Consider the following 27,796-nt stretch of genomic DNA (forward strand, 5'->3'; position numbering starts at 1 on the left):
GATTTGGCTAAAGGTGAAAGCTGTGTTTTACAGTCTTAGGGACAGCAGAGTCTGTAATTGCTTTTCCTCATTGTTTTATCCCCTTACCTTAATTGAGGGTACTTACGTTTCGTTTTTAATACAAAATAATAAATGTCCTTGTGTCTGTTGCCTTAGATGTGAATTGTTTAGTACAAATGTTACTAGTGGGCTTCCTTTTTTTTAAAGATTAGACCTCTAACATTTTATTCCTTGGATTAGAAATAATTGCAGTGTCAGGCAGGTCTTTACTACTCTTCTGTTTTCTTTTATACAGGAAAGAAATGCTGAAAATGCCATCGAAGCCCTTAAGGAATATGAGCCTGAAATGGGCAAAGTGTATCGACAGGACAGAAAGAGTGTACAGCGGATTAAAGCTAAAGACATAGTTCCTGGTGATATTGTAGAAATTGCTGGTGAGTTGAGTTTGTCATTTTTCTTTTATTCTAGATTGTATTTCTGAATGTAGTCCTTTTCTCAAGGCTCATAATTATATTTAAAATAATTGTTTTCATGTATCAACACATTTTAGTGCCATTCATACAAATCCTACATTCTTTAAAATTATTTTGAAATGTTTTAGCACCTCCCTTCCTGTCATTGATAAGGCTTTTGGTTTTTGTTTTTAAACAAGGTATTTTGAATTCTACTTGTTTAAATACATTTGTAGAACACGAGTGCTAGAGAGGTAAAACCTAATGTTGATTTGACAATTAGTTATAATGAGCAATTTGTTAGAATACTGGCTAATGACGACACAGTTTTTCCTATTTTGTTTCTTGGCACAAAAGTTCATGGTCAAGGGTAATTTCTTGACTCCGAAAGCTGTGCTTGGCGGGGCTTGGTAGCTCACGCCTGTAATCCCAGCACTTTGGGATGCCGAGGCAGGCAGATCACGAGGTCAAGAGATTGAGACCACCCTGGCCAACATGAAACCTCGTCTCTACTAAAAATGCAAAAATTAGCTGGGCATGATGGCATGTGCCTGTAGTCCCAGCCACTTGTGAGGCTGCAGCAGGAAGAATCGCTTGAACCTGGGAGGCGGAGGTTGTGGTGAGCCGAGATCGCACCACTGCACTCCATCTTGATGACAGAGTGAGACTCCATCTCAAAAAAAAAAAAAGTATGCTTAAAAATACTTATGTGTTACACTGAGCCAGGAGTCTCTGCCTGAATTCCAGAGATCAGCTTCAAAGAGTCCATGAATCCACTGTGAGTCCAGAGCTCTCCACAGACCTCCAAGGGTCAGTATCCTCACTGCTGTAGATTAGTGCTGTTTTTTGTTGTTGTTGTTGGTTTTTTTTTTTTTTTTTTTTTTTTTTAAGATGGGAGTCTCACTCTGTTACCCAGGCTGGAGTGCAGTGGCATGATCTCAGCTCACTGCAACCTCCACCTCCCAAGCTCAAGCGATCCTCCCACTTTGCCCCCCAAATAGCTGGTACCACAGGTGCATGCCACTATACTCGCCTAATTTTTATATTTTTTATAGAGAGGGGGTTTTGCCATGTTGCTTAGGCTGGTCTCAAACTCGTGAGCTCAAGTGATCCTGCCTTAGCATCCCAAAGTGCTGGGATTACAGATGTGCCCAGCAGCCATATTTCTGACAGTCCAAAATCACAACACCCCTGGGACCAACCAGGATAGGCTAGGTGGGTTGTTTGTTTTGGCTATTTCACTTAGAGAGTCATTACATACTATTACTCAGATTATCTGGCTTTTCATACCCTTTTGAGTTAAGTATACTATTTACTTTGTTGCTATTTGTGAATTATCTCGTAGTAATATGCTTTTATGTTGACTTGGGAAGGGTGTGCTTTGTCTTTATTGTCTTACTCATTTTAATGAATTCAAAAAGCTGCATTCCTTAACCCATGCTCTACAACTTTGGCCTCTGAAAGGAAATTGCCTTGTCATATTCTCTCATCCAGAAATTTTTGTTGTTCTTCCAGAAAAAAAGGATAGTGTTACATATATGCCAGTAAGTCGATTATTTGGGACTGTGTAGTGTTTGTGTGTAAATGGTGTGTGTAAATGATTTAACAGCTTCCTTAAGTATAGCGTTAAGAAAAGTACAACTCAGAATGAAGTGTCTTGGCTATTGGATTTTTTAAAACTTCCTGTTTTGGCCAGGCGCGGTGGCTCATGCCTGTAATCCCAGCACTTTGGGAGGCTGAGGTGGGCGGATCACGAGGTCAAGAGATCGAAACCATCCTCGTCAAAATGGTGAAACCCCGTCTCTACTGAAAATACAGAAATCAGCTGGGCACGGTGGCTCCCACCTGTAGTCCGAGCTACTCGGGAGGCTGAGGCAGGAGAATTGCTTAAACCCAGGAGGCAGAGGTTGCAGTGAGCCGAGGTCATACCATTTCACTCCAGCCTGGGCGACAAAGCCCCAGACTCCATCTCAAAAAAACAAATTTTCTGTTTTGACACAAATGTTATCATACTATCACAGATGTATTATTCTTTCACTCTATATACACACATTTTTGTATGAACTGTTGAAGGGTATGTTGCAGACATGATGCCCCTTTAACTCCTAAATAACATTTGTTTTATAGTATCAAGGATGTTCTCTTATATAACCTCAGTATGATTATCAGAATTAGGAAATTGATACAGTAGTATGTAAGATCTTATTCAGAATTTACCAGTTGTCACTTTTTTTGATGAGGGGAAGACAGGGTCTCGATCTGTCACCCAGGCTGGAGTGCAGTGGCACCATCACGGCTCACTGCAGCGTTGACCTCCTGGGCTCAAGTGATTCTCCCACCTCAGCCTTCTGAATAACTGGGATCACAGGCATGAGCAACCAAGAGACGGGTCTTGCCCTGTTGCCCAGGCTGGTCTCTAAAACTCCTGGGCTCAGGCAGTCCTGCCTCAGCCACCCAAAATGCTGGGATTACAGGCGTGAGCCCACTGCGCCTGGCCCACATTTTTTTTAATAGCAAAAAATATTTGAATTAGGGAATTCTGATGGTGATGAAGAAAATAGGTCAGAATGGGGAAGGCTGAAGATACAGGGAGGCTATTTTAGTAGTCTAGGCAAGAGATAATGAGGACAGTAACATTAAGAATAATGAAGGAAAGATTTTTGAGTTCATGAATAGTGGCTCTTAAGCAGGAGTGCACATCAGAATCATCTGGGGGCACTCTTTAAAGAAGTTTTTGGCAGGTCTCAGCCTAGAATATTAACTCTGAATCTCCATTGGGTACAGAATTCTGATCATGAGTAGTTCAAAAAGTGAGCCTCTGACTTTGTTACAAAACAGCAGATTTGTTTTGTTTTGTTTTGAGATGGAGTTTCGCTCTTGTTGCCCAGGCTGGAGTGCGATGGCACCATCACGGCTCGCTGCAGCGTTGACCTCCTGGGCTCAAGTGATTCTCCCACCTCAGTCTCCTGAATAACTGGAATCACAGGCACGAGCCACCACGCACCTGGCTTAGTTTTGTATTTTTTTGTAGAGATGGGTCTTGACATGTTGCTCAGGCTGGTCTCTCAAACTCCTGGGCTCAGGCAGTCCTGCCTCAGCCTCCCAAGTAGCTGGGATTACAGGCATGCGCCACCATGCCCAGCTAATTTTGTATTTTTAGTAGATACGGGGTTTCTCCATGGTGGTCAGGCTGGTCTCGAACTCCCGACCTCAGGTGGTCCGCCCGCCTCAGCCTCCCAAAGTGCTGGGATTACAGGAGTGAGCCACCACACCCGGCCTAAAGCAGCTCCTTCCGTCCGTCCATCTGTCCGTCCTTCCGTCCGTCCTTTCTTCTTTGTCCGTCCATCCTTCTTCCTTCCTTCCTTCCTTCCTGCCCCCCTCCCTCCCCTCCTCTCCCCACCCCTCCCTCTGTCCTCCCTCTTTTCCTTTTTTTTTCTTTTTTTAACTTGGAGACAGGTGCTTGCTCTCTTGTGCAGGCTAGAGTGGAGTAGTGTGATCACTGCGACCTCGAACTCCTTGGCTTCAAGGGGGTCCTCCTGCCTCAGCCTCCCCAGTAGCTGGGGCTGCAGGTGCCCACCAACACTCCCAGCTAATTTTTTGTATTTTTAGTAGAGACGGGGTTTCACTGTGTTAGCCAGGATGGTCTCGATCTCCTGACCTCGTGATCCTCCCACCTCAGCCTCCCAAAGTGCTGGGATTACTTACAGGTGTGAGCCACCACGCCCGGCCTTTTTTTTTTTTTTTTTTTTTTTTTTTTTTAAGTAAAGATGGGGTCTTGCTTTGTTGCCCAGGCTGGTCTTGAACTTCTGGGCTCAAGCGATCCTCCTCCTCCTGCCTTGGCCTTCCAAAGTGTTGTAATTACAGGCGTGAGCCACTGTACCTGGCTCAAAGCAACAGATTTTGATAATTGAATAGATAGGAGAGTGTGTAAATCAAAGATACTGGCAAGATTTCTAGTTTACGTGACTGGGTGTGATGATGGTACTCTACTACCTATAGAAGGAAACATTGGAAAGGAGATTGTTTTTCCACAAATATGTGTGGTGGGTGAGGTTGTAGATGACATCACCTAAATATGTGTATGAGATTCTGTTTGATTTTATGCTTACCGTTTCTCCAGCTTCTTCTTCTTTAATTTTTTAAAAAAAATAGAGACACAGTCTAGCTATGTTGCCTAGGCTGGTCTCAAACTCCTGGCCTCAAGTGATCCTCCTGCCTTGGCCTCCCAAAGTTCTGGGATTTACAGGTGTGAGCCACTGTGCTCTGCCTTGTTGGGCTGTTTTAGTGTGTTGAGTCTACTTGAAGACTTAGAGAAATTACTCCCAAAGCCTTTATCCTTAGTTTGCATTAGTAGACAGCTTCAGAGGAAACCACAACCGTGATACCTCAAAGCTCCATCCTTTTTGAAGAAACAGACAAAAGCCAACTTCTCTTCAGTTGGTGATTTTGGTTTCTCTGAATCTCTGAATCCTGGTTCTTGCCAGTCCTTCCTGTCTTTTGTAAGACACTCTAACCTAGTTAACTGTGAGAAACTTGGAAGTCATCTTGATTTTTTCCCCCCTCCCTTATCCTCTGATTTGTCCGTAAGGCCACTGATTCTGTCTCCAGAACACACCCAAGTTCGTGAACTCCGTTTCCTCGGTCAGCACACTAGTTTAGCCATCATCTCACACCGCAGCTGTCATCATCTCCTAACTAGGCTCTGGCTTCCTTTGTTGTCTTCCTCCAGTCCATTCTCCACACAAGGGCCAGAGTGGTTTCTTAAAGGTTGTGTTATTTATTCATCTGCTAAAAAAAACCCTTAAGGGACTTCCCCATTGCACTTAAAATACAAAATTCTCTGACCTGATAAACTTTCATTGTGTGTATGTACCTCCTGCTTTCTTCTATGATTTCATCTTATGCTGCTCCTTCATGCTGCAGACATCCAGGCCTTTTTTTCAGTTTTCAGTACCACCAAAGTCACCTTTTTTTTGGAAGGTTAGGCAAATTTTATAGAGTTTATTAATTTGCTCAATGCACAGATCTCATAGTGGTGAAGCTTTGGTTATTACCCTGACCTATCTCGCTTTCTCACACTGAAATTTCATTCTCTATATTGTTAGTATAGTTTTGTTGCATTTGATAGTTTAGAAAGGACAAATAATGTTTGATCTACAGTGTATGTGACTTAAGATTTTCAGTCTAATGGGCTTTTCCTTATTTATATTGTGGTAAAGTATACATATTATAAATTTATCCATTTTAACCATTTTTAAGCGTGCAGTTCTGTGGCATTAAGTACATTCACATTGTTTTGGGACTGTCACCATGCAGAACTTTATCTTCCCTAACTGAAATGTACCCCTTAAACACTAACTTCCAGTTACCTTCTTCCCTGGTCCCTGGCAACCATTCCCTTTATTTGAATATTCAAAAGACAATGAATTTAATATTCAAAAAAAACCTGAGTTTAAATCCCTTAGGTGAATTTACTACTATGATCAAGCAGAGTACAAATTTAAATCCATTTTCCTTTCACCTGTTTCTGAATCCTTCATGGATAGTGCTGATTCTGGTAGTTATTTACCACTTTTTTTGCCCCAGCTCTTCCCCCACAGTATGGTAATTGCTAAAAAGCATATATATTGCTTTGACATTGGGCTCTGTTTTTCTTTTTTCTTTTTATTACTATTATTATCATTATTATTATTATTTTGAGACACAGTCTCTGCTGTGCAGGCTGGAATGCAGTGGCGTGATCTCGGTTCACTGCAACCTCTGCCTGCCTGTTCAAGTGATTCTTGTGCCTCAGCCTCCCAATTAGCTGGGCTCACCAGCATGCACCACCACACCCAGCTAATTTTTGTAGTTGTAGTAGAGATGGGCTTTTGCCATATTGGCCAGGCTGGTCTCAAACTCCTGGCCTCATGACCCACTCACCTCGGTCTCCCAAAGTGCTGGGATTACAGGCGTGAGCCACTGCGCCCGGCCTGTTATTATTATTTTAGTTAAGCCCAACTGTGTGAGACATTGGGCTCTTAAGTGCTGCTTGCTTTTGTCTTAAATTGTGACCTTTTTTACTGAGTAATGCAGAACAGACATCTAGGTTTAGAATATATGTGGGCATTTTATTAAATACTGTTGTCATACTACTAGGCAGTGAGCACCTTAAGGACAGAACTGTCATATTGGCTGTTGTAACGTTATCGTAGGTTCTCTATGAATGAAATTTGAAATCAGAAGTATATGATAGGCTCAGCTAATGTAAACATAGTTGCTGTGCAGAACAAACAGTTGAAGTGTATGTGTGTGTTCAATACAATTATTATTATTATAGAGACAGAGTCTTGTTCTGTCACCCAGGCTGGAGTGCAGTGGTGTGATCTCGGCTCACTGCAACCTGTGTACCTCCCGGGTTCAAGTGATTCCTGCCTCAGTCTCCTGAGTAGCTGGGATTACAGGCGTGGGCCATTATGTTTGGTTTGCTTGCTTTTTTTTTTTTTTTTTTTTGAGACGAGTCTCACTCTGTTGCCAGACTGGAGTGCAGTGGCATGATCTTGGCTCACTGCAACCTCCGACTCCCTGGTTCAAGCGATTCTCCTGGCTCAGCCTCACAAGTAGCTGGGATTACAGGCACGTACCACCACGCCCAGCTAATTTTTGTGTTTTTTAGTAGAGACAGGGTTTCACCATGTTGGCCAGGATGGTCTCAAGCCCCTGACCTCATGATCCATCCTCCTCGGCCTCCCAAAGTGCTAGGATTGATCACAGGCATGAGCCACCGCCTGGCTAATTTTTTTGTATTTTTAGTAGAGGCAGGGTTTCGCCATGTTGGCCCGGCAAGTCTTGAATTTCTGGCCTCAAGCGATCCACCTGCCTCAGCCTCCAAAGTGCTGGGATTACAGGCGTGAGCCAATGCACCTGGCCTTCAATACAATTATTGAATGCCAGATTATTAGTATATTCAAGGTCTGTGTGATCCTCATTATTATCTTAATTCCAGAACATTTTCATCACCCTCAGAAAAACCCATACGCATTAGCAGTTGTTGCCCTGTTTTCCTCCCACCAGTTCCTGACAACCACAGTTCATTATCTGTTATGTGGATTACTGTCTGTTTTTCTGGATATTGCATATAAATGGAGTCAATCTTTGTGACTGGCTTTCTCTTAGCATAGTGTTACATTTCGTTCATGAATATAGCATGTATTTCATTCCTTATTGCTGAATAATGTTTATTAGTTGATGGACATTTGGGTTGTTTCCAGTTTTGGTCTATTATGAGTAATGAATAATGCTATAACTTGTACATACATGCTTATACTAATTTTTGTGTGAACATAACATTTTCTCTCTGTTAGGTATGTACCTAAGCATGGAATTATGGGGCCTATAGTGACTCTATACTTAACACTTTGAGCAGCTACCAAACTATCTTTCAGAATGGTGGTGGTATTGTTCTACATTCCCACCAACAATGTATACAAGTTCCAGTTTCTCTACATCCTTGTCAGGACATGTCATTGTCTGTCTTTTTAAAGTTTTACCCAGGAAGTGAGTATCATTGTGGTTTTGATGTGCATTTCCCTAATTTCTTAATGATGTTGGGCATCTTTTCATGTGACTATTGTCCATCGGTGTGTTTTCTTTGGAGAAATGTCTGTTTAAATCCTTTGCCTGTTTTAATTGGGTTATTTGTCTTTTTAATGTTGAGGTGTAAGAATTCTTTACATATCCTGCCTTATGAGGTGTGATTAGCAAAATTTTTTCCCCATTCTATAGGGATTCCTTTTTTTCACTTTCTTGACGGCATACTTTGTAACATACAAGTTTTTAATATGATAAAGTCCACTTATACATTGTTGTTGCTCGTGCTTTTGGTGTGATGTCTAAGAAACTGTTGCCAATTGAAGGTCACAAAGACTTTATATATGAGCCAGTGTATATGATCCAGGCGTGGTGGCTCATACCTATATGATCCCAGCACTTTGGGAGGCTGAGGCAGGAAAAACCACTTTTTTTTTTTTTTTTTTTTTTTTTTTTTTTTTGAGATGGAGCCTTGCTCTGTTGTCCAGGCTGGAGTGCAGCGAGTGGCATGATCTCGGCTTAGTGCAACCTCTGCCTCCTGGGTTCAAGCGATTCTCCCGCCTCAGCCTCCCGAGTAGCTGGGATTACAGGTGCACGCCACCACACTCAGCTAATTTTTGTATTTTTAGTAGAGACGGGGTTTCACCATGTTGGCCAGGCTGGTCTTGAACTCCTGACTTCAAGTGATCCGCCTGCCTCAGCCTCTGCGATTATAGGCAAGAGCCACCATGCCCAGCCTAGGAAAAAAAAATTTTAAATTAGCCAGGCAAGGTGGTACAGGCCTGTAGTCCCACTACTCAGGAGGCAGAGGTATGAAGATGACTTGAGCCCAAGAGTGGAGGCTGCAGTGAGCTACTATGATCCTGCCACTGTCCTCCACCCTAGGCAACAAAGCAGGACCTTGCCTCTTTAAAAACAGCAACAACAGCAAAAACAATGGTGTGAGGTAGGAGGTCCAGCTGCTTTCTTTTGCATGTGGATATGTAGTTGTCTCAGCACCATTTGTTGAAAAGACTTCTTCACTAATTTGTCCTGCAACCTTTGTGAAAAATAAATTTACAAATGCAAGGATGTATTTCTAGACTCTCTATTCTTACTCCATTGATCTCTGTCTTTAGGTCAGTACCATACTGTCTTGATAGCTAGCTGTCGTTTTGTATTTTTTGAAATTGGGAACTTGGGAGTGTAACTTTGTTCCTTTAAGATAATTTTGGGCATTCTGGGTTCCTCACATTTATATATAAATTTTTAAGATTTGCTTGTCAATTTCTGCAAAAAGCAAGCTGGTATTTTCATTAAGAATTGTGTTGTATCTATAGATGAGTTTGGGAAATATGGTCATAATATCAAGTCTTTGGATCCATGAGCATAGGGATGTCTTTCTGTTTTTGTTTGTTTGTTTGTTTTTTAAGGTCTAGTTGTCAGTGTTCAAGTCTTGTGCTTCTTTTGTTAAGTTTATTAAGTATTGCATTGTTTTTTGGGGGGAAAATATTTGTAATTGGAATAATTTTTTGTAACTTGAAATTGGCCTATTGGTGATATTTATTTATTTATTTATTTATTTATTTATTTATTTATTTATTTTTGAGACGGAGTCTTGCTCTTTCGCCACTATGACAGGCTGGAGTGCAGTGGCACGATCTCTGCTCACTGCAAGCTCCACCTCCCGGGTTCACGCCATTCTCCTGCCTCAGCCTCCCCAGTAGCTGGGACCACAGGTGCCTGCCACCATGCCCGGCTAATGTTTTTGTATTTTTAGTAAGAGACAGGGTTTCACCATGTTAGCCAGGATGGTCTTGATCTCCTGACCTCGTGATTTGCCTGCCTCGGCCTCCCAAAGTACTGGGATTAGAGGCGTGAGCCACCGCACCCGGCCTAGTGATATTATTTTTAATTAAAATTTTTAGATTCAAGGTACATGTGCAGGTTTGTTATGTGGATATAATGTGTGATGCTGAGGTTTGAGCTTCTACTGATCCTGTTATCCAGATGATGAGTATAGATGATGAGTATAATACTTCACAGATAGTTTTTCAGCCCTTGCCCCTCTTTCCCTCCCACTTTTTGGAGTGCCCAGTGTTTATTGTTCCCATCTTAATAGCTATGTGTACCCAGTGTTTAGCTCCCACTTAAAAGTGAGAACAGACAGTATTTGGTTTTCTGGGTTAACTCACTTAGGATAATAGTCTCTGGCTGCATCCATTTCGCTGGAAAGGACATGATTTCATTCTTTTGCATGGCTGTGTAGTATCACATGGTGTATATATACCACATTTATTTTTGAGATAGGGTCTCACTGTGTCACCCAGGCTGGAGTGCAGTGGTGCGATTTCGGCTCAGTGCAACCTCCACCTCCTGAGCTCAAGCCATCCTTCCACTTCAGCCTCCTTGTGAGTTCAGGCCATCCTCCCACCTCAGCCTCCTTGTAGCTGGAACTACAGATGCCCACCACGCCCAACTAATTTTTGTATTTTTCGTACAGACAAGGTCTCACCATGTTGCCCAGGCTGGTCTCGAATTCCTGGGCTCAAGTGATTCACCCACCTTGGCCTCCAAAAGTGCTGAGATTACAGGTGTGAGCCACCACGCCCGGCCACAATTTCTTTTTCTTGGGATATATACCCAGTAATGGGATTGCTGGGTTGAATGGTCATTCTGTTTTTAGTTTCTTGAGAAATCTCCAAACAGCTTTCCATGGGGGCTGAACTAGTTTACATTCTTGCCAGCAGTATATAAGTGTTCCCCCCCAGCCCCTCTTTTTTTTTTTTTTTTGAGGCAGGATCTCAAGTCTGTTGCCCAGGCTGGAACGCAGTGGCATGATTATAGCTTATTGCAGCCATGGCTTTCCAGGCTCTAGTGACCCTCCTACCTGAGCCTTCCAAGTTAGCTGGGACTGTAGGCACACACCACTATAACAGGCTAATTTTTAAATTCTTACGTAGAATTGAGGTCTTACTATGTTGTCCTGGCTAGTCTTGAATTCCTGGGGTCCAGTGATCCTCCCACCTCAGCTTCCCAAAGTGCTGGGATTACAAGCGTGAGCCACCGTGCCCAGCAATAATAGTCACTCTGACTGGTGTGAGATGACATCTCATTGTGGTTTTGATTTGCATCTCTCTACTAGTGATGTTGAGCATTTTTTCGTATGTTTGTTGACTACTTGATTGTTGTCTTTTGAGAAGTGTCTTTTCATACCCTTTGCCCACTTTTCAACAGTGATATTTGTTTTGTGTGTGTGTGTGTGTGTATGTGTGTGTGTGGATTTAAGTTCCTTATAGATTCTGGATATTAGTCCTTTGTTGAGTGCATAGTTTGCAATTATTTTCTCCCATTCTGTAGGTTGTCAGTTTAATCTGTTGATAGATTTCTTCTGCTGTGCAGAAACTTTTTGGTTTAACTAGGTCCCAATTGTCAAGTTAGAGGCTTAGTCATAAATTCTTTGCTTACGGCAGTGTTGAGAAGAGTATTTCCTAGGTTTTCTTCTAGGATATTTACAGTTTGAGGCCTTACATTTAAGTCTTTAATTTGCCTTGAGTTAGGAATTCTTTTTTCAATTTCATTTTCAGATTGTTCTTTGCTAGCGTGTAGAAATACAGTTGTTTTTTATGTATTGATCTTGTAGTTTGCAATCTTGCTGAACTCATTAGTTTTAATAGTTTTCATGGGTTCCTTAAGATTTTCTATATACAAGATCATGCATTTGCAAATGAAAATGTTTTTACTTCTTTCCAGTCTGGATGCCCTTTATTTCTTGCCTAATTGCCCTGGTTAGAATCTCCAATACAACGTTGAAGTACCAAGAGCAGACATCCTTGTCTTACTGATCATAGGGGAAAGCATCCAGTCCTTCACAGTGAAGTGTGACATAGGTGTGGGTCTCATAGGCAGGTGCCCTTTATCATGTTGAGGAAGCCTAGTTACAGCTGTAATATTTAGGTTGTCAGTATACTCTGGTGACCTTTCATGGTGTTTGTAAACTTATATGCAAATCAGAAATGATAGTTTGCTGGGTTACTAGGACCAGCAGGTCATTGAATTGGGTAAGATATAATTCTAAGCCATTTACAACTACTATATGGAACATTTTGGAAAAGCATAACGTGACTACATAACCTGGGCCAGATAAATAGGTATTTATTTTAGTAAGACTACACATGTTGAGCCTTTTAAACTTCCACCTCTTTTAAAATTAGTAATCAAATTGACTATGCAATCTAGCATTTAGCCCGATAATTCAGTTTTGTGAAAACTATAGAGTGAACTTTAATTCTGAATTTTTTCTTGTCAGTCGAAGTACTATTTGCATAGCTTGAAAGATTAAATGGCATAAATTGTGCTTTTAGACATGGTGACTTTTATATTTTCATTTACATTATGAAATTGGAATGTGAAGGGGTCTTTCAGATGTGTTGGAAAACCGGAGAGTGTTGTAAACTAATTGGAAGCTGAAAATAAAAAAGTACTGACTTAAGGATTTTGATATTTGCAGAAAGGAACAGACCTTTTTGTAGTCACTGTTTGGAATGTAAGGGTCATCTCATGACTTTAAAATTCTTTGTCAGCTTTTGGAAGATATCTGGTAGGATGGTTCTGGCTGAACTTTTCAAAGACTAAGCTGGAATAGATGGTTTTTTGAGGGAGACATGGAGAGAGAGTTTAACGAAACTATTTTTTTTTTTTTTTTTTTGAGACGGAATCTCGCTCTGTTGCCCAGGCAGGAGTGCAAGGGCATGATCTCAGTTCACTGCAACCTCCGCCTCCTGGGTTCAAGCGACTCTCCTGCCTCAGCCTCCCTAGTAGCAGGGATTACAAGTGCCCACCACCACACCCGGCTAATTTTTATATTTTTAGTAGAGACGGTTTCACCGTGTTCGCCAGGCTGGTCTCGAATTCCTGGCCTCAAGTGATCTGCCCACCTCAGCCTCCCAAAGTGCTGGAATTACAGGTGTGAGCCACTGTGCCCAGCCAGGAAACTAAATTTTATGTGTTGCTATACCAGCTAATCATTCCAAAGAGAAATTGGGTAAGCATACATAGCAAATGCTAATGTGAGTCGTAAGTATCTAGAACACAAGAGCCAAATGAAATTGATATGGCAAATAAAAACATGGAGAAAATAACCCACACATAGGCTGTGCACAGTGGCTCATGCCTGTAATCTCAGCACTTTTGGGGGAGGCCAAGGCATGCAGATCACTTGAGTCCAGGAGTTTGAGACCAGCCTGGGCAACATAGTAAAACCCCATCCCTACAAAAAATACAAAAATTAGCTAGGTGTGGTGGTGCACACCTGTAGTCCCAACTACTTGAAAAGCTGAGGCGGGAGGATCACCTGAGCCCAGGAGGTCGAGGCTGTGGCAGTGAGCTAGTGAGCTGAAATTAAGCCACTGCACTCCAGCATGGGCAACAGAGTGAGACCCTGACTCAAAAAAGAAAAAAAAAAAAAAAAAAAGAGAAAGTGACCCATATGTTCACGTCTTACGAAGCCACAGTAATTCTACATTATCTTAAGGCCAAGAAAATATTTCTCCAGATGGATGGAAACCAAAAGTAGTAAAGTTGTACGTAATCTTATGAGAAATGAACGTCATTGTTTTTAAGCTTTCTGTATTATCTGCTGACATTATGAAAGTGAATCAAGCTATAATAGCCTAAGTCGTTTCTGTTTTCTTTTTTTCTTTTTCCTTTTTTTTTTTTAAAGTAGAGACGGGATTTTACCATGTTGGCCAGGCTGGTTTCAAACTCCTGACCTCAATCCCAAAGTGCTGGGATTACAGGCATGAACCACCATGCCCGGGCATGGTTTTGTGGGGTGTTTTTTTGAGACAAGGTCTCCCTGTATTACCTAGGCTAGTCTCAAACTCCTGGGCTCAAGGGATTCTCTTCCCTTGGCCTCCCAAAGTGCTGGGATTACAGGCATGAGCCACCATTCCCAGCTAGAAGTCTTAGTTTTAGAATTTTGGGGCTTCTGGTATATGCCCCAGGGGTTATTTATTGACTCCTCAAGAACACTGTTTTCAGGGTTGTTTAAAACAAACTTTATGTATCTTGGTAACCCAGGGTTGATGAATAGCACTAGGAAATAAATATCCTCAGATGACTTCTGTCTTGTAGTATATACTCTGGAGCGAATCATCTTTTAAGATTATGTAAGTAGTGGAAGCGACACAATCTTAACATAAAATTGCATTTGCTTTAGCACTTTTACAGAAATTGATAATTTTATTTCCTAAAATGAAGACTTAATAGCCAACAGGGTGCCAGCAATTTCAAGATTTACTCGGGAATAAGAAGAATAATTCTTAAACTTGACAGCAATTTAAAGGAAGAAAACTTTCAATTTAAAGGAAGGAAACTTTTACTTCACACAGTCAACATGCAGTACTGAGATTTAGTAGCAGGTATAAACTGCTTTTGAAGCAGTTGAGTAAAAGAGTTATGAAATAGATGACTGGATTCATATAAGAACCTGGATTATGATCCTAGTTCTGCATGACATTGGACTATGTACATTAACCTCTGCAGAATTAGGTAATTGGAGTACTGTTTTAAGGAGCCTTCTTGCTCTAAAAAGTGTGATTTAGATAGTATGGCCATGAGTCCATGTGGACTTTGTTTTTGCTTTTAGAAAGCTGTTGGGGTTGGAATTGACTGGCTTTAAACATTTAGCAAACATTAAATGCCCTTTAACACAAAACAGAGTAGTCAGTCTGCTGTAGAGCAGAGGAGTTGGCATACTATCTTGTGGGTTGGTTGGTTGGTTCATTGGTTTATAGACAGGAGGTCTGACTGTGTCACTCAGGCTGGTCTTGAACTCCTGGCCTCAAGTGATCCTCCTGCCTTAGCCTGTAATCCCAGGTCTAATTGGGAGGCCGAGGCGGGTGGATCACAAGGTCAGGAATTCAAGACCAGCCTGGCCAAGATGGTGAAACCCCCGTCTCTACTAAAAATATAAAAATTAGCCGGGTGCAGTGGCAGGCGCCCGTAATCCCAGCTACTCGGTAGGCTGAGGCAGGAGAATTACTTGAACCCAGAGGGCAGAGGTTGCAGTGAGCCAAGATTGCGCCACTGCACTCCAGCCTGGGGGACAGAGCGAGACTCCATCTCAAAAAAAAAAACGCTGGGATTATACCTGTGAGCTATAGCGTCCAGCCAATATTTTGGGCTTTGTGGACCACAACAATCTCTGTACCAAGGTCTTTTATAAAATATGAAAAGTGAACTGTTTAAAAAAAAAAAAAAGTGTTGGCTGGGTGCAGTGGCTTATTCCTGCAATCCTAGCATTTTGGGAGGCCATGGCAGAAGGATCACTTGAGCCCAGGAGTTTGAGACCAGCCTGAGCAACATTGAGACCTTCTCTTTACAAAAAAAGTTTTAAAAACTTGCATAGTGAGGCTGGGCGCCGTGGCTCACGCCAGCACTTTGGGAGGCTGAGATAGGAGGTTCACTTGAGCTCAGGAGTTTGAGACCAGCCTGGGCAACATGGAAAGACCCCGTCTCTAAAAAAATAAAAAATGAAAATTTGCTGGGCATGGTGGCGTGCTCCTGTAGTCCCTGCTTCTCGGGAGGCTGAGGTGGGAGGATCACTTGAGCCTGGGAGGTCAACGCTGCAGTGAGCTCAGATTGTGCCAGTACGCTCCAGCCTGGGTGACAGAGTGAGACAGAGTAAAACTCTGTCTCCCAAAAAAGGTCGGGGAGTGGGGAGCCTTAAGATTTTGCACACTGCTTAGATCAATGTTTCTCTAACTTCATGTGTGTAGGAATTACCTGGGGATTTTGTTAAAATATATGTTTTGATTGGTTCAGTCTGAAATGGGGCCTAATTATTCTGCATTTCTAATAAGCTCCCAGGTCAGTAATTTGAGTAGCAAGGCTCTAGAGCAGATCTTAATCATTTCTAGATCACAGTCCCTTTGAGAATTAATGAAATTCATGGACTTTCTTCCCCAAAAACATATATTGAAAATCTTGTGTGCAACTTCAGGAGGTTCATTTGTCCTTCTCCTCAGAAACTCCACCTCAGGATTCTAGCTATTTAGTTTTAAAAACTGAAGTACAAGCCGGGCATGGTGGCTCATGCTTGTAATCCCAGCAATTTAGGAGGCCGAGGCAGGCGGATCATTTGAGCCCCGGAGTTTGAGACCAGCCTGGCCAACACTGTGAAATCCCATCTTCACTAAAAATACAAAAATTACCCGGGTGTGGTGGTGGGTGCCTGTGATCCTAGCTACTTGGGTGGCTGAGGCACGAGAATCGCCTGAACCCAGGAGATGGACGCTGCAGTGAGCCTAGATTGCACAACTGCATTCCAGCCTGAGGGACAGAGCGAGACTCTGTCGCAAAAAAAAGAAAAGAAAAGAAAAAAGAAAAATTGTTTTAGTTGTTCTGTAAATCTTGGAAGCTATACCTCTGTTTCCAAAGCCAAGATATAAATTATTACTCTAGAAAATGGATAAGCAGAAGAGCAAAATACTCTAAAACAGAAATCGGCATAGATGAATTAGAAACAGAGAGTTTTTGAGTTCCAGAGCCCCTGAGCACTGTCAGAATAGCTAAGACATTAAGAACTGTGAGAAATGAGAGATCTCCTCAACCATCAGACCATGATAGGCCAGTTGATCTTGAAGCCTGACCTGATTTCATGGGGCTGGCATTTCCTTCCTGATCTCCTGTAATCACCTCCTCTCTACTCCCCATGATTCGGTGGTAGTCACAGTACCAGGAAGTGCCAACCTTTTCATTCTTGCTACTGAGATGAAGATTTTGGAAAAAGGAGAAGAAACCATGTGGTTTGGGAACCACCTTTCCTTTTTTTTTTTTTTTTTTTTTTAGCTAGAGTGCAGTGGAATGATCTCGGCTCACTGCAAGCTCCGCCTCCTGGGTTCACACCATTCTCCTGCCTCAGCCTCCCCGTTAGCTGGGACTACAGGCACCCACCACAATGTCTGGCTAATTTTTTGTATATTTTAGTAGAGATGCGGTTTCACTGTGTTAGCCAGAATGGTCTCGATCTACTGACCTTCGTGATCTGCCCACCTCCCCCTCCCAAAGTGCTGGGATTACAGGTGTGAGCCACTGCTGCTAGCCATGTGAACCACCTTTCCTAAGCATTAACACCAAACCACCTAGATGGGCAGATTTAACTATGACCAACTTTTATATTACAAGATAATGGAACTTTTTTTTTTTTTTTTTTTGAGACAAAGTCTCGGCTCTGTCACCCAGGCTGGAGAGCAGTGGTGCGATCTCGGACCACTGGAACCTCCTCCTGGGTTCAAGCGATTCTTCTGCCTCAGCTTTCCCATTAGCTGGAATTACAGGTGTGTACCACCCCACCTGGCTATTTTGTATTTTTTTAGTAGAGATGGGGTTTCACCATGTTGGCCAGGCTGGTCTCGAACTCCTGACCTCAAGAGATCCACCAACCCTCAGCCTCCCAAAGTGTTGGGATTACAGGCATGAGCCACTGTGCCCGGCCGATAATGGAACTTTTGAAAACCAAGGGCTTGGTGGCCGGGTGCAGTGGCTCATGCCTGTAATCCCAGCAGTTTGGAGGCCGAGGTGGGCAGATCACCTGAGGTCAGGAGTTCGAGACTAGCCTGACCAACATGGAGAAACGCTGTCTCTACTAAAAATTCAAAATTAGCTGGGCATGGTAACGCTTGCCTGTAATCCCAACTACTCAGGAGGCTGAGGCAGGAGAATCACTTGAACCCAGGAGGCAGAGTTTGCGCTGAGCCGATATCGTGCCATTGCGCTCCAGCCTGGGCAGCAAGAGTGAAACTCCATCTCAAAAAAAGAAAAAAAAAAAAGGTAAAACAAAGGGCTTGCCATTACCAGTGCCAGAAAAATACAAGATTGAGAGAATGGGGCAACAGGAGGGACATAAACTTGGTGGGAGTATACATTTGTATGCAAAAGTAAAAGATACAGACAAAGATGTTAACCCTGTAACACTGTAAAAAGAAATGTTAGAAATAACTAGATAGCCATAAAATAGAGGATGATTCATTTAGTTCATGGTATGGTTGTGAAATACTGTGACCTTGAACAAGTACCTTTTAGTGTCTCGTTTTCCTCACCTATAAACAGGGAGGGAGTAAAGATAATAGATCCCTCCTTAGAGTTGTGAAGATTGAATTAGTAACCTATGAAGCTCTTCCAGCAGTACCTGGTCTAGAAATAATAGTCTCAGAATTTCACTGCTTATTATTACTATGCAGCCACTTTTTAAAATGAGACAGGTATGTATAAATATAAAAGGTCTAATATTGTTTTAGTGACGTTTTAGTGAATGTTACACATAAAGAGATGTCCAGAAAATCCAGAAGATACACTTTTTTTTTTTGGAAATGGAGTCTCGCTCTGTCGCCCAGGCTGGAGCGCAGTGGCGCGATCTCAGCACACTGCAAGCTCCGCCTCCCGGGTTCACGCCATTCTCCTGCCTCAGCCTCCTGAGTAGCTGGGACCACAGGCACCCGCCACCACGCCCAGCTAATTTTTTGTATTTTTAGTAGAGATGGGGTTTCACCGTGTTAGCCAGGATGATCCCGATCTCCTGACCTTGTGATACGCCTGCCTCAGCCTCCCAAAGTGCTGGGATTACAGGCGTGAGCCACCGCGCCCGGCAATATACTGTTAACTGTATATATATCTGTTGAAAGAGGGGAAGAAGAATGGTGTTTGACCTTTTAAACGCGCATTTTTCTTTTGTGATAAAAATCTCTGTTGGTAGGTAGGCTGGAGTACTCTAACATTGCTTAGTGCATGGTTGCCTCTGCAACATCTAATGAATTGGTTACCTTTTTCTACCCCTGTAACTCTAGTAACTGGAAACTTGCTTGCTTAATGATCAATGTCATTTTTTTAGTCAGTTCATTATAAAATATTCCTTATGAGCTAAAATATATTGTATCTGTTCTGTATGTTAGCTTTTTAATTTGGGGCTACATAGAAATCTGATTTATCACCAGTTTAGATCTGGAGGGGAGCTTATGAAACCTTATTTTAGGGGATGAGAAGACTAAAACTCAAGAGTTTGTAACTTATCCAGGAGCATGTGGCAGTTTGTGGCAGTACTAGGACTGTCAAATGTTAGCAGTGTAGTGTATCCTAAAATTCTTATTTTTGGCCGGGTGTGGTGGCTCACGCCTGTAATCCCAGCATTTTGGGAGGCCGAGGCGGGTGGATCACTTCAGGTTGGGAGTTCGAGACCAGCCTGGCCAACGTGGTGAAACCCAATCTCTACTAAAAATACAAAAATTAGCTGGCCACATTGGCACATGCCTGTAGTCCCAGGTACTTGGGAGGGAGGCAGGAGAATTGCTTGAACCCAGGAGGCGGGGGTTGCAGTGAGCTGAGATCGCGCCACTGCGCTCCAGCCTGGGCGACAGAGCAAGACTCCATCTCAAACAAACAAAATTAGCTGGGTGTAGTGGTGGGCACCGGTAATCCCAGCTACTTGGGAGGCTGAGGCAGGAAAATCGCCTGAAACTGGGAGGTGGGGGTTACAGCGAGCCGAGATCATGCCACTGCACTCCAGCCTGGGCAACAAAGCTAGTCTCCATCTCAAAAAGTAAAATAAAATAAAATGTTTATTTCCAAGTTAGTCTTAGCATTTGTTTCAAACGCTTTACCATCTTGGTAGTTCTCTTTGGTAACCAGATTGAATGCAGTTATGTAAATGGAGTCTGGTTGTCATTCTAGACATTTTTTGTCTTTTGACAGTCTATGGAAACTTCTTTGGCAGCCTTAATTACTCTACCAGCTAAAACCACAGTCTTTCTCGGATGTTCTTCCCATCCCCCCATTCCTAAATTTCTAGACTTTTACTGGCACAGATTATTTTGGTTTTAGTCTAAACGTAGAATTTAAGCAACTACCGTTATTGAACCTCATTTAGCTTAACCAAAGCTGTTATCTCTTTGGACCCTGATTTTTTATTGTTTCTAGCTTTGTGATGTTCTTCAACTTGGTAATTAGAAGTCTTTTGATACATGTATACTAAAGGAAATATGTGTGCCAAGTGATTTATTCATTGACAGATATTTTATTTGACACCCACTGTGTGCCAGGTACAGTGGTAAGGCTAGGAAATCAGTGATGTCTGAGTGACTCTGCCTTCATGGAGCTTTTGGTTTTAGTGGGGAAGATTCATGAAGACCATGCAAGTGTAAGGAAAGGACAGGATGCTCTGTGGGCACACAGTGAGGGATGCCAGCCTAATCTGGGAGTTAGAGGAAAGCCTTACTATTTATGGGAGAAGAAAGGGTATGTGAAGGCCCAGAAACAAGTTAGAGGAACTGAAGAGCATAGTGTGTTATGCTCAGAGGGAGGTGAGAGGGTGAGAGGCAAACAGCACTTGGGTCGTGGAGGCTGTTATAAGCCCGGGTTGGGATGCCAAAGAAGCTGTTGAAAGATTTTAAGACAGGAGGAGATCACATTTGCCATTTTAAAGACAGTACTGTCTAAGAAACAGATTGGGAGCAAACCAAAGTAGTATAATATGGTATTGTGTAATGTTCCTTCCCTGTTCACTGTGAGGCCTGGAAGTAGTTTAAAGTAGTCAAGTAGAGCTTCTCAAATGAAGAATTTCATTCAGTCTCTGCTAAACTACAAAATTTGTGACTCAAATTGGAAACCCATTGAAAATTTTGAGTCACAGTTAAATGTTTAAGTAGTTTAAGATAAATCTGTTACGCCTTGCGTTTCCTAGGAGCCATTTAGATTCAAAAACAATAGTGGTATTTAGAAGGTAATTTCTGGTCTTACATAGTGTTTTTCTTATAAAAGATTTTAATAACTGGTGTTTGCCACAAATTAGGGTTTTAAAATGCATAATACAATTGATTAATTAAAAGGATTTTTTTTAAAAAAATGCTGATTTTTGGTTTGTTTGGGTTTTTTTGAGATGGAGTCTCACTGTGTCACCCAGGCTGGAGTGCAGTGGCGCAATTTCAGCTCACTGCAACCTCAGCCTCCAAGTAGCTACAATTATAGGCGCCCGCCACCGTGCCGAGCTAATTTTTATATTTTTAGTAGAGACGGAGTTTCACCATGTTGGCCAGGCTGGTCTCAAACTCCTGACCTCAAGTGCTTCGTCTGCCTTGGCCTCCCAAAGTGCTGGGATTACAGGCGTGAACCACGATGCCCGGCTTGGATAATGGTAGTTTTAACCATCAGTATTTATATTTGACATAAGTGGTACAAGTAATGTTTAAGTATCATGGCTTATAAACGTTTGCATGGAGTTCTAAAATGTGGCAAACTGATAATTTAATGAACTCTTACTTGCACTCTTGTGCAAGTATACTGTGAGGATTTTGTTCAGATTGGAAGTCTTTATTGTAATAGCAAATTAAAGAGCTGTGGATTTTCAAGAGCTGAATTTGAAAGGTGTCTGATGTTAAATGGAAGGTAATTCAGAGTTTATTCTTTTATTATACCTGCCTCCACCCAAAGAGTCAGAGAAAAACATTTGGAAGAAAATATTGCAGAGCATCCCTTTGGCGAGAGTAAGAATTTTCCACTACCACTTGCCCTAAGGGCATTGACATGCCTCACCAGGGAAACGTTACAGGATGTGATCATCGGAACAGCCTAGCCTACTCTTCATGCACAAAATCCTTTGTCTGAAATTCACAGAAGCCTCTCCAGACAAAGGGAAATTGTTGTGTCTTCACTTGAAAAGTATTCGGTGGACCTTTACTTTCATGGACCTTTTAAGTCTAAGAACCTGTTCTCCTAATAGAGTCAACCCTAAATTGACTCTGATATCAACAAAAGGAATGTAACAGTCACACAGCAAGTTAAACAAAGGTTTTCATTAATTGAGCTTCCTTAGAGAAGGCTCCTTTTACTTCCTAGCCTGAGTTCCTGTGCATAAAATGAAGAGGACATTGGTTGGTCAAGATGATGTGATGGTCCTTCTAGCTAAGAAAATACTAGAATATGGCAGGTTGGTTGGTTTGTTTTTGAAATGGAGTCTCGCCCTTTCACCCAGGCTGTAGTGGCGCAACTTCGGCTCACTGCAACCTCCGCCTCTGGGGCTCAAGCGATAATCTTGCTTTAGCCTCCCAAGTAGCTGGGATTGCAGGCACCCACCACCACACCCGGCTAATTTTTGTATTTTTAGTAGAGACGGGGTTTCACCATGTTGGCCACACTGGTCTTGAACTCCTGACCTCAGGTAATCTGCCTGTCTCAGCTTCCCAAAGTTCTGGGATTACAGGCGTGAGCCACCGTGCCCAGTCTATGGCAGGTTTTTTGGATTTATGTTTCTTCACTATCTTTCTACAAAGATCAGTTTCTAATAGAAGCCAATTAAACATAGAAACTCTAAGGTAGCACATTTCCCAAGTGTTGGGAGGCTTTGGAGCTTTTTAGCTTCGAGTTGGTGTGCCTGATAGATGAGAAACAGCACAACAGAAAAGCTGTTCATAGGATCCATGACCCTAGCTATTGCATTTTTTTCTCTTGCATTAATTTTTCTAGTGTATTTGTAAAACCTTTTTAAAAATATGGATTCTTAATTTTAAAATTAGCCTGGTGCAATGGCACATGCCAGCAGTCCTAGCTACTTGGGAGGCTGAGGTGGGAAGATGACTTGAGCCCAGGAGTTCAAGGCTGCAGTTCACCGTGATCACGCCAGTGTACTCCAGCCTGGGTGACAGAGTGAGACCCTGTCTGTAAGAATAAAAAATGAAAAAAAAAAAAAAATGTGGATTCCTAGACCCCACTCCAAATGCATTTAATCATACTCCTAAAGAATCTGTAAAAGACCTCCAGATAACTCTTCTTGTTGTTTCTAAATATTTAATTGCCACTTGATTAGAATGGAAGTCGTAAGATGGAAACATTTAGAACAGCTGTGGTCAGTATTTAAGGGTTTCCCAGGCATTTGACATTTGTTCCTCTAGCATTTGACATTTAAGGTATTCCTCAGTATTTGGCCAAAAGTTAAATGTGTATCAATGCAATTTCTGCACAGCAAAGAAACACCTTTCATATATTTTAGTAGACCTTTATAAAGGGAAAGAGTACTTGTTGGTTTCCTTATAATGCCAGTATAAATATAATCTTTCATATACATAATATATAGTATATTATATATTAATACTATATATAATAAATACATACTACACATATTGTATATTTATACTATAGGACCAATAGGTAAGACCTATAATCCTGTACTACCTGTTGGTCCTGTAGGTGTATCTATTAGTGTTAGGTAGGACCATTACTAAATACAGTGTATATATATATATATATACTAAATATATATATTTAGTATTGGTCCTACCTAATACTGTTAGATAACGATTGGATATCCCTAATCTGAAAAGCTCAAAAGATCAGAAACTTTTTGAGCACCAACATATGATGCTCAAGGGAAATACTTACTGGAGCATTTCAGATTTTGGGTTTTTTGTGTAGAAATGTTCAACAGTAAAAACATAAATCAAACACTCCAAATTTTAATTTTAAAATTCTGTTTCCAAGCATTTTGGGTAAGGGATACTCAACCTGTAATATGTTGGCAGTGTTACCCAGGAAATTTAACCTTGGTATTTCTTACCTGAAAAATACATTTTCTATTTATTTCAAATCCTCTGAGCTTCCACTGAAACACAGCAAAACACATGCCAAAACATTGCTTTTGCATCCTCTTGTAGGTTGTACTCAATTTAAATATTAGATTTGTTGGCCTTTTTAAAATTTGTCAAGTATATGAGAGTATGAGCTAGGGTTTATATATTGAATTGTTTAAGTCTATGTTCAGCAGTTACAATGCAGAAATAAAATAGTGCTTATAGATTGACGACCACTATCTTATATTGGACAGAAGTCTTCTACTCCATAGGATCATGACATTGACGTAAATCAAATCCTCAGACACCAAAGGAACATTTGGAAATAAATTTTCCATTTAGGGTCATAATATTCATCATTACAGTTGTCCTCTTTTTGAAATGTTCAAGGGCATGTAGGATCAGGTTAATCATGACAGGCAGAAATAGTGCAGTATAGGGCGTGTTAGCTGTTAAAGACCACTAAAGTTTAGAATATAGTTACTTTGTTGTCGTAAATCATCTGTTAGATGTACTCTCTTCAGTGTAGTTAGAGCAGAATTATATTAAAATGAAAGGTTCTCGTTGATTCAGTCTGAATATTGCTGTTCATTGCATAAGCATTTCCAGCAGGAATTTCACCTTAGCTTGTGTGTCCCTGCAGTCAAATGCAAGGGTGATCTTTGCCTCTTGAGATTATATATTGACAAACTCTGTGCCACCTTGTGACCACATTGCTTACTTAGGCTATAGCGTTGTTTTTATGCACTCAAATTAAAAAGGTAAACCATATTCTCCCTGAACTTAAACTCCGAAGTGGAGAAAAATCAGAACTAATTTGAAGGTTTAAGAAGTTCCGTGTTGGCCGGGTGCAGTGGCTCACGCCTGTAATCTCAGCATTTTGGGAGGCCAAGGCAGGTGGATTGCCTGAGGTCAGGAGTTTGAGATCAGCCTGGCTAACATAGTGAAACCCTGTCTCTACTAAAAATACAAAAATTAGGCCGGTTGTGGTGGTGCACGCCTGTAGTCCCGGTTGCTCGGGAGGCTGAGGCAGGGGAATCGCTTGAACCCAGGAGGTGGAGGTAGCAGTGAGCTGAGATCATGCCACTGCACTCCAGTCTGGGCGACAGAGCAAGACTCTGTCTCTGAAAAGAAAATAAAAAATAAGAAATTCAATGTTTACTTCTTGGACAGGAGTGCTATTTTGCCATTTTGTATATGACTGGTAACATGCAATTCAGTATAGAGAGTAAGTCTGAAAAATGATTTGATTTAAAAATGCCATCTGCAAGTATGGGAGAATTTGCTTATGTAATTTGTAGCTGCCCTTGCGTAAGACTTACAAAACCACCTTAATTATCTTTCAGAAAATCACGGACAGCTGTTTTGTTGTTATTGTTGTTGTTTTGAGACAAAGTCTTGCTCTGTCTCCAAAGCTGGAATGTAGTGATGTGAACTCAGCTCGCTGCAGCCATCTGAGTAGCTGAGACTACAGGCACACCACCATTCCTCCCAGCTAATTTTTTATATTTTTAGTAGAGACAGGTTTTCGCCATGTTGGCCGGACTGGTCTCGAACTCCTGGCTTCGAGTGATCCTCCCGCCTCAGCCTCCCAAAGTGTTGGGATTAACGGACAGCTGTTTTTATGTCCAGCTGCTTCGTGTGATTGTGCACCCATTCAGCAATATTTGAATACCAGCAGAGGGCTGGGCACTATTCTCAAGGTGCATTGCTTTGTCTGTTACTTGGGTTATGTTGTGGAATTTCACTTTATACACATCAAGGAAAGGAGCTGAGATTTGGGCCTTTTAAGAGCTATTAAAGGAACTTGTTGGCCTAGGAAAGAAGACTCAGTTGACTTAAAGATCTTCAGGTTATGCAAGAGGTTTATTATTCATTTAATTGATATTTCTTTTTTTTTTTATGAGACGGAGTCTCGCTCTGTCGCCCAGGCTGGAGTGCAGTGGCGCGATCTCAGCTCACTGCAAGCTCCGCCTCCCGGGTTCACGCCATTCTCCTGCCTCAGCCTCCCATTAATTGATACTTCAAAAAGTATCAAAGGATATATGCCCCAGCTGTGCAGCGTTACTAGTTTGCTACACCTTCCCAGCGATGTTTCTTTATACCATTGGAAGTTGTCATTTTAGTATGAATTAATTACATGTTATACGAGCATATCAAAGGGTTTGAAACAGTGAAAGAGCTAAGACTAACTTGGAAATAAACATTTTATTTTATATTACTTTTTGAGATAGAGACTAGCTTTGTTGCCCAGGTGGTGTGCACCTGTAGTCCTTCTGCTTGGGAAGCTGAAGTGGGAGGTCAAGGGTGCAGTGAGCTGTGATTGCCCCACTGATCTCTACATCCTGGGTGACAGAGCAAGACCCTGTCTCAAAAAAAAAAGTGGTGTTACTGTGTAGTTTTATTTTGCATTTGCCATGTGTTTCGTTAATTGAATATCTTTTTAAAGGGGGCCATTTGCTTCCTGTTTACAATAATTTAGCCTTTTTGATGGAATGAATCATGGCATATACAACTTTATTCTCTTTGCTGTGCCTTGTATATATGTAGTAAGCCTTTTACTTATTGCTAACTAGGAAAGTATTCTTTAAAGTGAAAGCTTGAAGGCCTGTCTGAAGATACAGAGCAAAACTTCTTAGAATAATGTAGTTAGGTTTCCTTAAGCCTCATTCTCTTCCTTCCTAATTCAAATCTTGAATCCATCTAAAGTTTTTTATGACCCCAAGATAGGTTGATCACTTTGCTTGCTTTAACAGAATTTTATGTATTTGTGTTACATGCAGATCATTTATTTTCTTTAAAAATTGATTTGGAGACAAATTCATCTTTAGATAACATAGTTTTAAAAGTTGCTCATTTCAGCTGCCTTTTTTTTCTCCTAATTAGTTGGTGACAAAGTTCCTGCTGATATAAGGTTAACTTCCATCAAATCTACCACACTAAGAGTTGACCAGTCAATTCTCACAGGTAAATATAATATATTAGGTCATTGAATTTCTGAAGACCTTCGCATATCGCATGCCAGTAGAGTTGGCTCTTGCCTCACTGTCCCTTTATGGTATCCCATCTTAATCCTCTCTAAGATACTTATTTCTTAGTGCTTTAGTCGCACTCCATTGCCCAGGCTGGAGTGCAGTGGTGTGATTGCGGCTCACTGCAACCTCCACCTCTCAGGTTCAGGCAGTTCTCCTGTCTCAGCCTCCCGAGTAGCTGGGACTACAGGCTCCTGCCACCATGCCCAGCTAATTTTTGTATTTTTATTAGAGATGGGGTTTCACCTTGTTGGTCAGGCTGGTCTTGAACTCCTGACCTCAGGTGATCCACCTGCTTAGGCCTCCCAAAGTGCTGGGATTACAGGTGTGAACCACTGCACCTGGCTGCCGATATGGTTTTAAAGGCATGATTTAAAAACCAAACAAAATGGCTGGGCACAGTGGCTCACGCTTGTAATTCCAACACTTTGGGAGACTGAGGCGGGCAGATGGCTTGAGCCCAGGAGTTAAACACTGGCCTGGGCAACATTGAAAACCCCGTATCTATAAAAAATACAAAAATTAGCCAGGCCTGTAATCCCAGCTACTCAGGAGGCTGGGTGAAAAGATCACTTGTTCCCAGGTCAAGGCTGCAGTGAGCCATGCTTGTGCCTCTGCACTCCAGCCTGGGGGACAGAGCAAGACTCTGTCTCCAAAAAAAAAAAAAAAAAAAAAAAAGTGGTAATTTGTTCGTTGCCATAGGTAATAATCTTAAGGTTGAATTGTCTGTTTTGTGGAAAGCAAATTACTTATTCGATGTCCTTTTTCCAGGCAAGAAAAATAGACTCCAGTGCTGTAATTTTTTTCACTGGAGGAGTGCTAATGTTGCATCAATCTTTACAATATCCAAATACACAATTAATAAAAGTTAGCTCCCTTAAGAGATGAAAATTGTGCTACCTGGAATTTGCACAATTGTTTGAAACATTTTCCCGTTTTTGTATGATAAAAGCACAATCTAGGGTGGAGGGTTCATACTAACTGGAAGTAAGTTTGTCAGAAGAATTAACTTTAAATACAGTGCTAACTTGGTTTAAATAGTGAGTAAATATAGTCTAAAGGCTCTCAAGATTTATCTGATTATCAATTTTGAAAAGCAACTAATGTCATGGAGACAGTGATGTGAGTAACCTGGGCTCTATTTTTTTTG

General features: G+C 41.6%; 1 protein-coding gene across 3 annotated transcripts in view; it reads left to right on the plus strand.

Annotated features, from left to right (window-relative positions):
• ATP2A2 (ATPase sarcoplasmic/endoplasmic reticulum Ca2+ transporting 2) overlaps positions 1-27,796 on the plus strand; it is a 69,509-nt gene that overhangs the window by 14,911 nt on the left and 26,802 nt on the right. For all 3 annotated transcript variants that reach the window (XM_054443886.2, XM_054443884.2, XM_054443883.2), the window contains exons 5-6: positions 296-434; positions 26,501-26,581. In XM_054443886.2, the coding sequence (XP_054299861.1) occupies positions 296-434; positions 26,501-26,581 (220 nt within the window). The remainder of the gene's footprint in view (positions 1-295; positions 435-26,500; positions 26,582-27,796) is intronic.

This window comes from Pongo pygmaeus, chromosome 10 (assembly GCF_028885625.2).
Source record: "Pongo pygmaeus isolate AG05252 chromosome 10, NHGRI_mPonPyg2-v2.0_pri, whole genome shotgun sequence".
In the NCBI taxonomy this organism is placed as follows: domain Eukaryota; kingdom Metazoa; phylum Chordata; class Mammalia; order Primates; family Hominidae; genus Pongo; species Pongo pygmaeus.